Below are 15895 nucleotides of genomic sequence, written 5' to 3' on the forward strand. Positions count from 1 at the left end.
TATTATGGTAACAAACATTTCCCCGCCTGCACTGCAGCAATTAATTAAACAGCGCTGTAGTCAGTTGGTGAAATACCCAAAGGCAGGTTGAAGAGGGCAGCGGAGCACCGAAGGTCAACCCCTCCAGTAAAAAAAACAAGCACTGGCAAAGCCAATAGGCTGCGGCAATGCCTGAACTATTGGCCTTGTCAATGTAAATGTCTTCTAGCCATGTTGTCTAGTAGCACATCTGCTGTTCAGCATGGCTTAAAGTCACTGAAAGTCCAGAATGAAAGGATGTTGATCCAACGCCGAGTCTCTTCACCCCCTACATGTCGAGTGTATTGTCCTGCTCCTCCTAACATAAAAAGGCCCTATGACGTGGCCTGCGCTGGCCATATCATAGCACATTTTTCCAGTGACTGTCAGTCATGCTGAACAGCAGATGTGCTGCTTGACAACATGGCTTCAAGACATTTACATTGACAAGGCCAATAGCTTGAGCATTGCCGAGATATATTGGCTTTGCCAATGCATGTTCGGTGTTGATGGGGTCTTGCTGAACAAATGTGGAAGTGATAGTAAGAAACAGATGAGGAGCTTTGAAGTGAAGTGAGAATGTGGCGTAATGGCCAGTGCTGCTGAAAGGGGCACTGGAGACCAGGTTCGATCTCAGGATCAGCTGAACACTTTGTGATTCTGGGCCAATCACTTGTGCTTCCCTCCTGTCTACAACAATGGATGTCTCACTGTGCTATGTAACTGGTGAGCACTTAAAGTGCACCAATACCATCAGCTGGTGTTAGCACTATGGCATGATGGAGGACGGAATGAGCACTCCAATACCATTGGATCTTGCAAAAAAAATAAAAGCAGCAGCGATGAGAGAGGTAGTGGGGGGAGTGGTCACGCAAGCAAGCAGGAGGGTAAGCAAAGATGGGAAAGCAACGACAGGAGAGGGCAAGAGAGAGCAACAATTAAGGGGTAAAATAAATACTTTTGTTTAATCAGGATCAGTGGCAAAAATGAATGTGTCATTGTGGAAAGTAACTGGTGGGCACTTATAGCGCTCCAATACCACCGGCTCGTGTTCGCCCCATGGCAAGATGGAGGACGGAGCAAGCGCTACAACACCATGAGTTCATGCAAAACAATAAACAAGTGCTGTTTGTGTTTTAACAACGTTTTAAGAAATGTATCAGTGTATGTACATGCATTTTAGTGGTATATGTGTATGTGTATGTGTATACGGGAGAAGGCCTGAAAACACATCTACTCCTATGGAGTGCTTGAAAACAAAGAAAAATATAGCTCAGCAAACCGGGAGCAGTGTAAGGAGACTTGTACTTGGTCCAGGAACTATTGGAGGGTCAAACCCAAGAAGAGGCATGACGCCTGCATGCCATGACGAATGGTATCAAAGAAAAGGAGAGCAACACTAACATTTACTAATGGTGTTATATGGGCGGCCTGTAAGCCCACAGATAGAAAACAACACATCTCTTTGAGACAGCGCATGCACTGTCTAGCTGAGATCAAAAACAGCAATCATGGTGGGTCAAACACCAGCATCAAGAGTGTGCGGGGTTTGTCCCGCAGGGAGGTGTCTGCAAATCAGAATATTTTATTAGGCTGCCAACTAAGGTTATAGTGATGACCACACTGGTCAAGTACTGGTCCGGCCAGATCTTTGTTAATGTAGATTTCAATGTTTGATCTCCTCTGAAAGTAAATGCAAGTGAGGCTTGTTTTCGATTGTCATATATGGTGTATGTCAGTGAGCACAGCTGATTTTGTTTCCCTGAATCTGTTGTCAGTGTAGCTTCTGTTTTACATGCTTGTTTTGCATCTGCAAGAGCAGCTTCATTTTCTGAGAATGTTGTTTGCGACTGTTCAGCTCGCCTGTTTTCTGAGGATGTGGTGAGTTGGTAAGCATAGCTGTTGTGCACCTGCGAATATAGTGTTGCTGTTGCTAAATATGATGTACACTGCTCTGAGTGACAAATTAAGAGCACCTCTGTGTATTAATATCGTGCATCGGTATGGTGAAAAATGATGTGGTGCATGAAGAATATCTCCAAATTTGCTGTGGGATTTCCTCTCTGTGTCCAAGGGGTGTTGTGTTACTCTTTGTCTTTTGTGCTGCAATATTGGTCATTGTCCTCTAGGTTTAATATGGTGGAGCATTGTGTCCTTTGGTGCTGGACTCTTTAAAGGGATCTTATTATGTTATTGTTGTGTGCTGTGTTAGGGAGTTATGGGAGAATTGAGAATCTGTATATTTCTGCTTAATGTCTGAATGTGAACAGATAGTTTGTGGAGCTGTGGGTCTTCTTGCCAGACACATAATGCATGATCTAGATGTCCAGCGAATGAGTGAGTCTGGGTGATTGGTCAGTGGACAGAGGGATAGAGCAGGGACATCCACCGGCCCATGTAGAAGGTGAGCATATCATCTTGTTTACTTTGTGCAACCTGATTAAAGGACATATTTAAAGTTTCTGTCTTTGTAGATTTATATACATTGGGAACAGAACCATGATCTGCCATGAGTGATGATATGTATATTTGTACACTGCACAACTCACCCATGAATGTAAACTGGCCCTGAAGCAGGAAGTGTATGGGATGATACAGGGTCAGGGCTAGGTGAAGAGCCAGATCTTTAGTTTTCTGTGGAATTCAAGGACTCAGGAGAATGCTCTGACATGCAGGTGGTTCCAGGCTTCACGAGCGAGGTAGTGAAGAAATAACCACCAGATCTGGTTCTGTGTATGCCAGGGTGTGTGTGCAAGTAGGAGTCTGGCTGAGCTGAGGTGTCAATTAAGTTAGTAGAAATGTATGTGCTTGTTCAGATACCTGGAGAAAATGTTCTGTAATTATTTGTATGGGTGTGTGAGGAGTTTGAAGAGTGCTCATTTGGATTGGGAGCCAGGAGAGCACTCTGATTTCTGGGGGATGTAGGTTCAGGTTTGGTGGTTGAGATTGAGTCTGGCCACTGAGCTTTTTATGGCCTGCCGTCTTCTGGTCAGTTGAGCGTTGATTCCAACAGAGAGCATTGAAGTAGTCCAGCTTGCTGGTGTTGAGGGCTAGGGTGACAGCTCAGCAAGTGTTGATGGGGAGCCATTTGAAGATCTTCTGGAGCATCTTGAGTGTGTGGAAGCAGGAGACAGAGACTACATTCACTTGGCTGGTCCTGCTGAGTTAGTTTTCGATTACTTTTCCAAGGTTCTTTGCATGGGTTGTAGAACTGGGGTGTGGGTCCGAGTTCAGCAATCCACCAGGTGGAATCCCAGAGTGATGTGTATTTATCAAAGATTACTACTTATGTCTTGTCTGTGTTAGGTTTGAGGCAGTTGTTTTTCATACATCTGACAACATCAATCATGCAGGCAGACAAATGTTTGGCATCTTGTTGGGAAGGGAAAGTATGCGTTGGATGTCATCAGCATGGGGTAAGTTGTTGATTTCATGGGTGTGGAGATGCTTTTGAGTGGAGTCATGTAGATATTGACAAGAGTATAGCTGAGTGAGGACCCTTGTGGAACTCTGCAGAAGAGGCTGATGGTGTCAGAGGTGAAGGGAGCCATGCTGACTGACGTGGTGTGACCTGTCAGGAATGGGTAGATCCAGCAAACTGCAGGACATGAAATGCAAGCTTTGTGCAGTTGTTGAATAAGGATGGAGTGAGAGACTGTGTTAAAGGCTACAAAAAGATCCAATAGGAAGAAGGCTGCTGTATCACCTCTATCTATAATCATTCAGATGTATCTGTGGCAGAGTCTTTGTACTGTGGTTGGGCCTGAATCCGGGCAAGTGGTGTCGAGGACGTGGTTGTCAGTGTGGTGGGTGGTTAGGCATTTGTTTATCATCTTTCTATGGCTTTTGCCAGGTTGGTCAGAAGTTGGCTAGCATCTTCGGATCTGCTGGGGTTTTTTTGAGGAGAGGGAGAACTGTGACATGTTTCTAGGTGTCCAGGTAGGTGGTTGTGAAGATTGAGTCATTCAGGATAGGGGTGAGGGCTGTGTTGATGGTGCCCGGTCTCATGGTGAAGATGTGGTTAGGTCAGGGGTCTGAGTGTGATCCAGAGTGTATGAAATGCATGGTGGATGCGATATTTTCAGTGGCACAGCTGTTGCGCATGATCCTATGACTCTGCATGACTAATGGGGAGACAAGGTACCAGACTATAGTAACTAAATGGTTGTCTGACATAAATATCCTAAATTTTATTTACAAAAATATCACCCCATTACAGTTAATAATAGAATATCTACATCTAATATTTTTGTAAACAATATATAGGACCAATATTTGTCAGACAATACTTTTGCTAGTACTATTCTGACATGTAACTCCATACGGCTCAGACACTGCTGAAAGCTTGTGGCATGTACATGTAAATGTAAATAGTAAAATTGTACAGGCCCACCAAAAATCCATGCAGACCAAGGCTCATGCCAAATTGATTCCCAGATTGATTACTGCTTGAAAATGTATCTGAAACGGAAAGGCAGAAATATATTCCTAGTTATGAGTTGGCACTGCACAGCCAATCATCTGAGATTGTTAATGTTTGCAGACAATAATATAATTCATTTCCCCTTTTAACACAGATGCTGCGAAAGGTGTAGATGCTGTTCTGTTTGAGGACCCACAGGAAGGAAAACCAATGGAATTTTCATGTACGACGAAGAGCAGCAACCCAAAAGAGACTCATTTTACCTGGTATAAAAATGAAGAGGTGATACAAGAGCAGGAAGGTAATACGCTGAAGATTGAGAGTACAGCCATGGATGATGCCGGCGTCTACCGCTGTGTGGCCCACAATGCACTGGGCAGCACCTCTTCTGCACCTGTGACTGTCAACGTCAAACGTGAGCGTGGTTTCATCCGAACCTTTTAATATTTAAATATTTTAAAATTTTACGGAAATTAGTGTTGGGCTAGCATATAACAATGCAGGGGTGTGTGATTGTATTCCAAACGGTGGTATGATATGGTGTAAAATAGAGTGGTGTGAAATGATGGGATCTTGAGATGTGTAATGTGGATGTTGTGTGGTTGAAGATTTTAGTAAAAGATGTGTCAATTATTTTTTCAGACATGAGAGGGGATGTAGTGGAATGCTATTAGGTCAGGTGAAATAGTGTTGATTGAAGCATGTTTTGATGATGTGGTGCGAATTTGGTGTGATATTTTATAGTATGGTCTGATATATTGTCACACTGTATAGTGTAGCGTTTTGTATCATGCCATGTGATAAGGCGCCTTCTCTAAAGATGTGATTGGATGTGATGTGTTTTGCTCTCCTGTATAATATACATTGTGTGGTGTAGTGTAGTGTGAAGAGATATAGTGTTGTGTGTTTTGCCTGGTATGGTACCAAGAATCGTAGTGTATCCTGTGGTGGAGTTCACTTGTGTTAAATTATGAAATTTTGAATCGTGTGTTCTGTTGTTATGCTGTGTGGAATATTAGGTGGTTGGATTATGTACTATGGTGAGTCATGATAAATGTGTGATTTGTGATGAAAGACATGCTGTAGGTATGGTCTAATGTGGTGGGATAACTTGCTGCATGGTTTGTTATGGCAGTGAAGATGCTCTCATTGGTTAATGTGTGAGATGGGGTTTGGTGTAGAATGTGTTGGATACTATGTTACTGCTTCCTCTGTTATGGATGGTGAGTTGTGGGTTTATGTGGTGTAATGTAATGTAGTTCTGATGGAGCAATATGTTGTGGTGTCATATTCTGAACATCAGAAATGGTGAGTAATGTGTGGGGTGGTGTACTGAAATCTGGTACTATGTTGTGATTGGTATGCTTACTTGCAAGTTTAGTGGGTGTGGATGCCGTGCCATGAGGTATGGGCTCAATCTTTTTGGTCCAACTTGTGAGAACCATACGATCACTGATAATATTTGATATATTACTTGTAGAGCACAGCATACACTAGATGGAATATATTGATCAGAGAATGGCAGGTGAAATCTGCAGAATAGGAATCTCTTCAAAGGTTTACTAAAAGAGAGCTCTTTGTGAAAACAGTTTATGTAGATCGGCTGATCATTCCATGGTGTAGAACCTTAATGTGATGACAAAAACGGGAGCGCTTAGTCCCTTGGGCACATAAATGTAAGAGTGGGATTCAGAGTGCTGATATGTAGTACGTCTGCCTGGAGAAAAATAGCCAATCAATAAGAATTGAGCAAGGCCTTGGATTTTTGAGGGCATCTGGCAGAGGACCTTTAAGTTAATCTTTACATGTATTGGTAACTAATGAAGACTACTGAGTTCTGGATCCTCTGCAGCTTTTTCAGTGCGGCATGCTGGAGACACAAATGCAATGCTATTGCAATAGTTGATTCTGGCGAGAACACAGGTAGAAGCCACCTTAGCCCGGAGATCAGATTGATGAAAGAAATAACCTCATACAGAAGTATTTAGAGGCTTCGTGCACATTGATAGGTCTCCTTTAAAATTTGAAGTCCATGCATTCCCCCATGGCTCTATAATGTCACAGATTGACTGACAGACTAGCTTGCAGCATTTGCACAGGCACAGTACCTGAAACATCCCGTGGTGCGGAGATGCAAACATACTCAGTGGCTATTCTATTTCATGTTAGGCTTACTTAGCAGAGCTTTTCTTTGGAACAGAGAATGTAAGAGGATCAAACTGAGAGGATAAGCCAGAGAAAGAGCAGAGTGAAAAGACAGGAGAATAGAGAATCAGAAGAGATGAATAGAGGCCGATGGGGACATTTATACACCGGTGTAAGTGGGATGCAGGAGTTTTATACTTGATGACAAATTAAACTTAATTGGAAATACAAGGTGAACTCTGGATACTAACATTTCATAGTGCTTAAGAAACCATAAAGCGGAGCGAACTGGCATGCAACAAGGTACTGGGCTTTACGTGACGATGTCACAGCTCCTTGTGCATATTCGGTGAGACCTTGAAAATCAGTTGTGGAGTGAGCCCCAGAATATCTGACTTTCCACTAAACAGGAAAGATGCTTTCAGTGCTCTGAAATATACTATAGTTGGCATAGCCATTATGCAAATTACTAATGACAAAGAAGATGATAATATTGTGACTGCACAGTATGTGGCAAATTAACTTATTGCTATGGCATTGTACGGTTTTCATGATATATTTTGCTGTTTGAAAACATTACATCCACAATAGTTGTGCTGAAGGAGATACATATGATACATTAGCATCGCAATGCCATTTCCAAGATTAATAGCAATCATGAACTAGATGGTATGCCCAATTATGAGTAGTCTGTTACAGTGGAGAAGGCATTATCAAGGCCCAATTCTTCGATTATGGCCAGTTTTTCTTTCTCTGCAGCATGGTATTTTTTCCACCTAGAACACTGATTAACAAAATCTGGAGCAAAATTTACAAGAGTAAGTTACTACTGCCAGAGAGAAGTCATAGTAAGTCCAGAGCCACACATAGCCAACCATTTATAGTGCAATACACTCCCATAGAAAATAATAGAGGATGAGGCTTAAAATAGAACGCCATAATAAAAATTAATTCATTTGTTTCGACTTTTTAAATGAAAAAAAAAATGTGTATATATATACATATATACATATATATATATTCACTGAACAAAACATAGGTTTCAGGAGTGTTATAGTTAGTTGGACATTTCACTCATACAAAACTATAGAAATTCCCCCGTTTCAGTTAGTTGAGCTAACTATAACTCGTGCCCCCACAATGCATGCTGATGACGTCACATATTACATCATTCATGACATGGTCAGGGACATCACTGATGACATCTCAAGTGACATCACTGATGACATCACTGATGACATCACTGATGACATCATCCAGTGACTGTGTTTCTATAAAATGTAAATATGTTTTATATATATGGCAATGTGTATTGAAGAATGAATGAGTGTATAAGAGTCAGGATGGATGATTTAGTAGGTGTGTGACTGACTGTATAAGTGAGTGATTAATTGTGTCTTACTGAATGCATGTGTTAGTGACTAATTCAGACATTCACACAGTTTAGTTTGTCAGTTGGTGTGTGAGCGGTTCCATGGGTTGGTGAGTACCTAAATGAGGATCTATATTATTAGTTATTGATTAGTTGTTTGAGTATCTCTATGGGTGCCTGAGTGTCTGTGTGGGTAGGTGGGGTTGGGTGATTCACTGGGTGTATAGGTTCAAGAGTGCATCTGTGAAGAGCTGTATGGATGGGTGAGTGTTGGACGTGGCCCTTATTGTCCTAACATTTTTCGCTTTTCCCCCTAGCCTTTTTACTGACAAGGTGTGTCTGAACTGAAAATAATAAATGTTGTTCAATGGTGTACGCACCTTTATTTCCACCATTGTAGAAATGCCCCTTTGTAAAATGTCACTTTTAAAATGGACGCCATTTCTGTCTGCTTGTGCCGCCTGCCTGAGGTGGGTTGGCGGTCTAGTGTTTGAAGTGTTTGAAGTGACAGAGTGCCCTACACCTCCCCCACAGTAGCCTTCTAGAAAGTTCTAGCCCTTTCTGGTAGGTGGGGTGAGGGGTGTATAAATAGCGGAGCTGGGATGCCATGTGCTCAGACTGAGCGTGGACCTGAATGAGAGGGGACACTCTGCCAGGAGGTACCGCCTCATGGGCCTGTGTGCTGGCCTCTGTGCCCAATTGTACCCCTCTACTGTCCACAGGGCTAGTGAGAGCCCCCTTACTGGAGTGAAGACCGCTGACCCAGGAGGAGTGCCACTTTATGGGGGATGACTGTTCCTAGGAACTGCGGCCCTGTACTGATGAGTGCCCACTGACCGCTGATCTTACCCAGTAGTGCCTGATGCTCTTCTACCTAGCGCCTTGTGAGCGCAACTACTGTGTCCTGCCTGCTGGCTAGCGCCTGGGGAAGAAGAGCGCTTTATCTTACTGCCCAGGAGGTGAGGAGCTGACACCTGCAGCACTGGGCTGCGAGAGCACTATATTTCAATTGACTGTGCTAAGCGCTACCCTGAAAGGACTTGCCACCAGCGCCAAGACTGAGAAGTGCTGGGAACCACAAGGTAAAACATGTACCACCCAAGCGCTCTAATGCTGGAAACTACCGCCTTCTGCCAGTGCTGTTCCAAGTAGGTGCTGACCCCAAGAATCTGCTGCTGTTTGCTGGCGCACTGCTGCTGTGTGCCCAGGACCTGCTGGCACCCTGCCTACCAAGCGCTGTGCTGGCACGCTCATGCTGTGCCCCCTCCGTGCTGAAATAAGGAACGTGGTCTGCCCAAGATCACCACTGCTGCCCGGGTACGTGTAGGTGAGCGCTGCCTGCCTGGAAATTCCGCCGCAGCCCCGCATGACAAGACAAGAGATGACGCCGTGGCCCGTATCACCACCGCCGCCCAGGCACTGAGGGGGAGGACGGCGGCACGACCCGAAATCTCCCCGGAGTGAGGGGAGGGCTGCCGCGGTGTCTGCTGAGACCGCGCTAGGCCTGAGAAGTGCAGCGAGAGCGGGTGCCCAGCCCGCTGTGTTATTTCTTAAAAACGGGAGCCTACCCCATATTGCCCCGCAAGAAGAAACTCACCGAAATCACCGCCGCCGGCCCAGAGCCAACGTGGAAGCTAGGCACCTCTGCCTGACTGTGGGAGGGGCTGGGACGACATCAGGAGCCGGCCGGAGCCAGGAAGTGGGGTGGATAAGAGGACGGGAGCCTACCCCGCCTCCACAAGTTGAGCCAGAAGTCCCGGGCCCCCGAGGGATGGCCCGGGTGAAGAGAGCCCCAGGTTGCTGAGAGACCGAAGCGGGAGCCCACCCGCCAGTCAGTGCCCCCGCGAGTGAAGCAGCACCAGAGGCGAGAGGAGGGAGGCCACAGAAGCTGTCTGGAGCCTTGTGCCCTCCCTATTGAAGTCCCGGGTCCCAGGAGGGGGCCCAGGTGAAGACGGGAGGGGCGCCGGTGTTGGCCGGGCTCTCGTGAGTAGAGGAGAGCCACATGTGTGTGGTAGCTGCTGCCGGGATGCCTCCGAGACGCCTGCAGCCCCGAGAGCCCGGTGAGTGGGGCTCAGCTTTTACCTGGTGGTGGGGTGGAGTCGGGGCACATTGCCGGTGCCTGCCCCCTGTGGCTGCACTGTGGATACCCTGGTGCCAGTATATGTTCGGGGCATTGGTGGATTCTAGAGTCCCGGAGGAGGGGATCCACCTGTCCCAGTACGGGACTGACTTGGCTGGACACAACTGCCTCGCTGGACAGTGGGCAGTTGCAACAAATGGGGCACACGGTGCTTTATGCTTGCAAGGCCTAGTGCCTCTTATTATTTATGTACAGGTGCTTTATGCTAAGGCTATGCCTGCGCTAAGGGGATTTACGCTAATGCATTTATGCTGGTAATGTTTTCCCCCAAATTGCTAATGTGTTTATATGCATAAAGGTGCTGTTGATGCCCTAATGTGCCTAATGTACTTATGCCTATAGTTATGCAAATGTGTTTATGCCCAAAGCTTCCTGTGTAGGTCCACTTGATTTATGCTAATTTGTTAATATTAATGCTTTTATGCTTATTGCATTGTTGCTAAGGTTTATGCTGATGAGATGCTCACACGGCTGATGGTTTTGAGCATAATGTGACTGAAGCCTACTACTAATGCCAGGCAGTGACGCTTTCATTCTGCGCCCACTGCAAATGTCATTTAGGCTCCGACTGAGATGCCTTACGAAATGAGGCCTAATGTGCATATCATGTTATGATGCCCATATGTTTAAGCTTAATGCCTTCATGCTTGCATGTTTATGCCAATGCTAATGTGATGTGGCCTAAGGTGTTCATGCCCATGGCGATGCCTACTGCATGTGATTTTGCCTAATGTCATGCCATGATGTTTTCATTGCAGGTTTGAGGCTAATGCGTCTATGCCCACAGGGTATACCTAAGGCTATGAAGTTTATGCCTACGGTTACGTTTCTGCTGGTGTCAGGCATAATGTGCCTGATCTAATGTGTCCTAGGCCTAATGGGAATACCTGCTGTATGGTGCTATGCCTAAGAAAAGGCCAAGGGGGTTTAGATTCAGGCCTGCTCAACCAGTGATTTATGTATATCGGGATACCCTGCTAAGTCCATGATCTTGCCAGAAGGTACTGGCGGTTATACCCTTATTGCTGGTGTTTTGCATTTATTCCACGTACTCTTGTAATGGTTCTGGCAGCGGCTCGAGTGGCCCTGCCTTGTAAATAGTCCCCTGTATACTACTATCCGGTGCCAGTTGGCACAGTGTTACATCTGTGATTACCTGATGGCGTGTTCTGCATAATACGTATGCTGTTTTTTTCACCTAACCTGGTGTGGTCTCCTTTTGTAGTGCACCTGGTGTGTCGCCTGTGAGTGTGCTGCGCAGATGCTTTACACATTTCCTCCGGAGTTTGGCCCACCCGCTCTGCACCATGCTACCCCGTTTCTAACAGTATGGGTGTGTTGGTGAGTAAATGGATGCCTCAGTGGTACATGTGTGAGTAACTGCATCTGTGAAAGGCAGTATATGTGAGTGTTGGAGTGTATAAATGACTATATGTGAGAGTGAGTGATTGTGAGAGTGTCTGTATGGATCAGTGTGTGCTTGTATTAGTTATAGTATTAGAGTATAAGTATGTGTTAGTATATGTTTAAATAAGTGAGGTGGTGTGTGTATAACTGTACAGGTGAGTAAATGAAAGTGTGATTGATTATTTCCATGACTGACTAGGTGTGTGAGTAACTCTATGAATGAGAGGCAGTGTGTGAGTGTCTGTATAGATATGTGAGTGCATATGATAATACTGTATTGATGGCTGACTGTATGTATGAGTGACTATGGGTAAATGAGTGGATGTGTGTATAGAGCTAGGAAGTAGTGAGTTGATATGTACTAACTGGTATTGGTGTGTTGATGGTTTCCAAAATGATACTCTGTATTTTAGAGTGGGTGTATCAAGGGTTATATTAGGGTGTGATGAGGTGCATCAGATTTTCACGTGGATGATGTCATCAGTGAAGTCATTTGAGATGTCATCAGTGATGTCATCAGTGATGTCACTGACCATGTCATGAATGATGTAATATGTGATGTCATCAGCAGTGCATTGCGGGGGGGCGAGTTATAGTTAGCTCAACTAACTATAACGGGGGAATTTCTATTCTTTTGTATGAGTGAAATGTCCAACTAACTATAAAGTCCCTGAAACCTTTGTTTTTTTCAGTGAATTTCTAAGGTTTTTTTAAATGCTAATTTCTAACTATAACGTGTCTGATACCTATAGTTTTTTCAGTGAATTTCAATGGTTTTTTAAATGCTACTTTCTAACTATAAAGTGCCTGAAACCTATTTTTTTTCAGTGAATTTTAAAGGTTTAAGTGCTAATTTCTAATTATAATGTTCATTAAACCTATCTTTTTCTTCTGTGTTTTTAAATTATCATCCCATTCTCACCCTGGTCAAAACTGCAAATCTCACCACTTTTCTATCAATACCTTGCGCCAAAAAAATCGCCACAAATGAGAGCCACAACTAACGCTAATGATATGCAAAGTAGGCGTTCCCGTGTGAAAAAAAAACATATCACTTCCGTATATTTTCAACGACCAGCCAAATCTGCAATGCTATCCAAAAAGCAGGCAATAAGCCGAGTTAGCAGTAAGAAATTAACATCAGCCTTTAACTGGTGTAAGGAGGTCGACTATCTACAGCGTGAATTGGACCCAACTCACAGCCACATCTAAAGACCAACACGTGATACAGCTACTGATCATGCAGCTCCGACACCCAACAAGACCACTACACCCACCACCACCAGGACCTCGCCCCGGACCACCCCCCTACTACCACGAGGCAGTGCAACACAGGACAACGGACCTTCCCAAAATGCCATGGCCCCTCACCCACACAATAGCTGAATGTTGGGAGATGTGGAAACCAAGTATGTGTGAAGGAGGCAAGTCACCCATCAATAATAATACACACAATACTAAGTGTAGCGGTAATGTGCTGGACAGACCTCACTATGCAAAGCACAAACCTCTCCATGTGGACATATACTACTAATATTTGTAGTGTTGTACACAGTGGATGCAACCATGTTACCTCAGGCAATGGGGAAGATCTCGGTCATGTAGCTGTGTTGTCCCCCTGGAAGCGTAAGCGAAGTGGGCTGGTCTAACGTATGGCACTCCAGCATGGGAGTATGAATAAATAGGCTGGGGCTCTGGGCGTGGTTCACTTTTGGGAAGGCCAAAGCGTCTGCCAGAGCAGCGGCCCTCACCCGGCCACGTGGCTGCCGCCATGACCGCGGGCTTCCTCGACACAGGCCCCCTGCGAACCCAGCGGCACTGCACCGCAGACTTATGTCTGTACAGACTACTGCCTTCGATCTACACTGCGGGCAGCAGGGCTCACAATTCAGATGGAGTGACGATTGCAGATGATGCAGTCCAATAGGCAAGACACATTGCTCCCAGTGCGGCCTACCCGGACCACGCATCATCGCATCATCGCAGGCTGCGCACACGCTGAGCGCCAAAGGTACTACTAACTCAGTGCACCATAAGTCATCGTAAGGAAGAGTGAACAGTTTTATGTCAGCAGTGAGGCATACTACCACCCGAAAATCGAATTGAGGCAGAATTCAATAGACAAAGACATTGGTCCCAGTGCGCCCCCCCCCCCCCGGACCACGCATCATCGCAGGGTACGTACACGCTGAGAGCCAAAGATACTACTAACTCAGTGCACCATAAGTAATCGTAAGGAAGAGTGAACAGTTTTATGTCAGCAGTGAGGCATACTTTCACTCGAAAATCACCTAAAAATACTTATAATATAAAAAGAACAGAAGAATCGAAGTACATTAATGATTACAATCCAGTCATTTTGAAGATGTGGAATGCAAATATGGACATACAATATGTTGCAGATTACTCAATTGCTGTTCCTCGCATACTATCCAAATGGAAGTCCATACCTGGAAAACATATATCTATATGAAATACTGCAACATTATAGTTTTAGAAAAAATGTTACAGAAAAAATAAATGAAGGGAAATATGCTGTAATTGGATCTGATGGATGCCAAAGGAAATTTGATTAATCACAGGAAATTAAGTTGTGATACTCCAGATAAGAGAGAGTTTTGCTATTTAACTCTTCTGCAACTCTTCAAACCTTGGCGGACTGAAATGGAATTACTTGGAGATTTTGACTGCTATGAAGATTCTTTCAATGCATGTAAAGACATTGCTACCAGTGCGGCCTGCCCGGACCACACATCATCGTAGGGTGCGCACACGCTGAGTGCTTCAGGTGCCACTAACTCACTGTTCCACAAGTCATCGCCACGTGGACTTATTAAGGCAGAATTCAGTAGGCAAAAGACCTTTCTCCCAGTGCAACCCGCTCGGACGACACATCTTTCGCAGGGTGCACACACGCTGAGTGCTTCAGGTGCCACTAACTCAGTGCACCACAAGTCAATGCCACGTGGCCTTATTGAGGCAGAATTCAATAGACAAAAGACATTGGTCCGAGTGCGGCCCCCCCAGACCATGCATCATCGCAGGGTTTGTACACGCTCAGCGCCAAAGGTACTTCTAACTCACTGCACCACAAGTCATCGCCACATGGCCTTATTGAGGCAGAATTCAACGCTAGCCGCAACACATGGTGCCACTAAACCTGTTCAACACAAGCTGTGACACGTGGTGCCTCTAACTCTGTTCAACACAAGCCGATCACACATGTGGAATTGTGTCCTGAGTCCTGAATGGCAGTGGCCCCAAGTCCCTGGCAGCGACCACAGCACCAGACTCCCTTTGATCAGTTAGGCATATTTCCATATGCAAGGCCGGTGACACGTGGTGCCACTAACCCTGTACAACACAAGCCATGAAACGTGGTGCCACTAACCCTGTTCAACACAAGCCACGACATGTGGGGCCACTAGTCCTGTTAAACAGAAGCCCGCGACACGTGGTGCCATTAACCCTGTTCAACACAAGCCGATCCCACATGTGGAACTGTGTCCTGAGTCCTGAATTGCAGTGGCCCCAAGTCCGTGGCAGTGACCACAGCACCAGACTCTCTTTGATCAGTTAGGCATATTTCCATATGCAAGGCCGGCGACACGTGGTGCCACTAACCCTGTACAACACAAGGTGCAACACGCGCTGCCACTAATCCTGTTCAACACAAGCCGATCCCACAAGTGGAACTGTGTCCTTAGTCCTGAATGGCAGTGACCCCAAGTCCGTGGCTGTGACCACAGCCCCAGACTCCCTTCGATCAGTGAGGCAGATTTCCATATGCAAGGCCGGCGACACATGGTGCCACTAACCCTGTTCAATACAAGCCGGCGACATGTGGTGCCACTAACCCTGTTCAACACAAACCAATCCCACATGTGGAACTGTGTCCTGAGTCCTGAATGGCAGTGACCCCAACTTCGTGGCAGCGACCACAGCACCAGACTCCCTTCAGTTTTATTTGTTGTTGTTTTCTTTAAATAAAATGTTTTATATGTAAACTTATACATGGCTAAGATTCTTGTTTGTCCAACCGCACAGGGACACCTCTGGGCCCAAGAAGATTGTTGGAGGTATGTTGGTAATGTGGGAAGAGGGTGAGTTACCTGCTGATGTGGGGAGAGGCAGCGTGAAAGGGGTATTTCTCACAGAAAGAACTGCGATATGTTCCCAGAAATGCCTCGGACAGATGCCAGCTGACGGACTGAATCACAAAATGGTTTTTCAATGCTTATGTAGTGTGAGTTATGAACAGTTTGCACCCAGGCTCGCAGAGGGACAACTGCGGCCCGTCCGCTCAACTCACAGACGCAGTACTACGAGCCGTCCACTCCCAAAGGAACAGCAGCGTAGTAGCTCACAGAGGTACAGGCACAGTAGCGTA

At 45.5% G+C, this 15895-nt stretch overlaps 1 protein-coding gene across 1 annotated transcript in view; it reads left to right on the top strand.

Annotated features, from left to right (window-relative positions):
* LOC146809063 (B-cell receptor CD22-like) overlaps window positions 1-15895 on the top strand; it is a 476425-nt gene that overhangs the window by 130139 nt on the left and 330391 nt on the right. The window contains exon 4 of the mRNA XM_085614823.1: window positions 4596-4856. Within this exon, the coding sequence (XP_085470949.1) occupies window positions 4596-4856 (261 nt within the window). The remainder of the gene's footprint in view (window positions 1-4595; window positions 4857-15895) is intronic.

This window comes from Triturus cristatus, chromosome 7 (assembly GCF_964204655.1).
Source record: "Triturus cristatus chromosome 7, aTriCri1.1, whole genome shotgun sequence".
Taxonomy (NCBI): domain Eukaryota; kingdom Metazoa; phylum Chordata; class Amphibia; order Caudata; family Salamandridae; genus Triturus; species Triturus cristatus.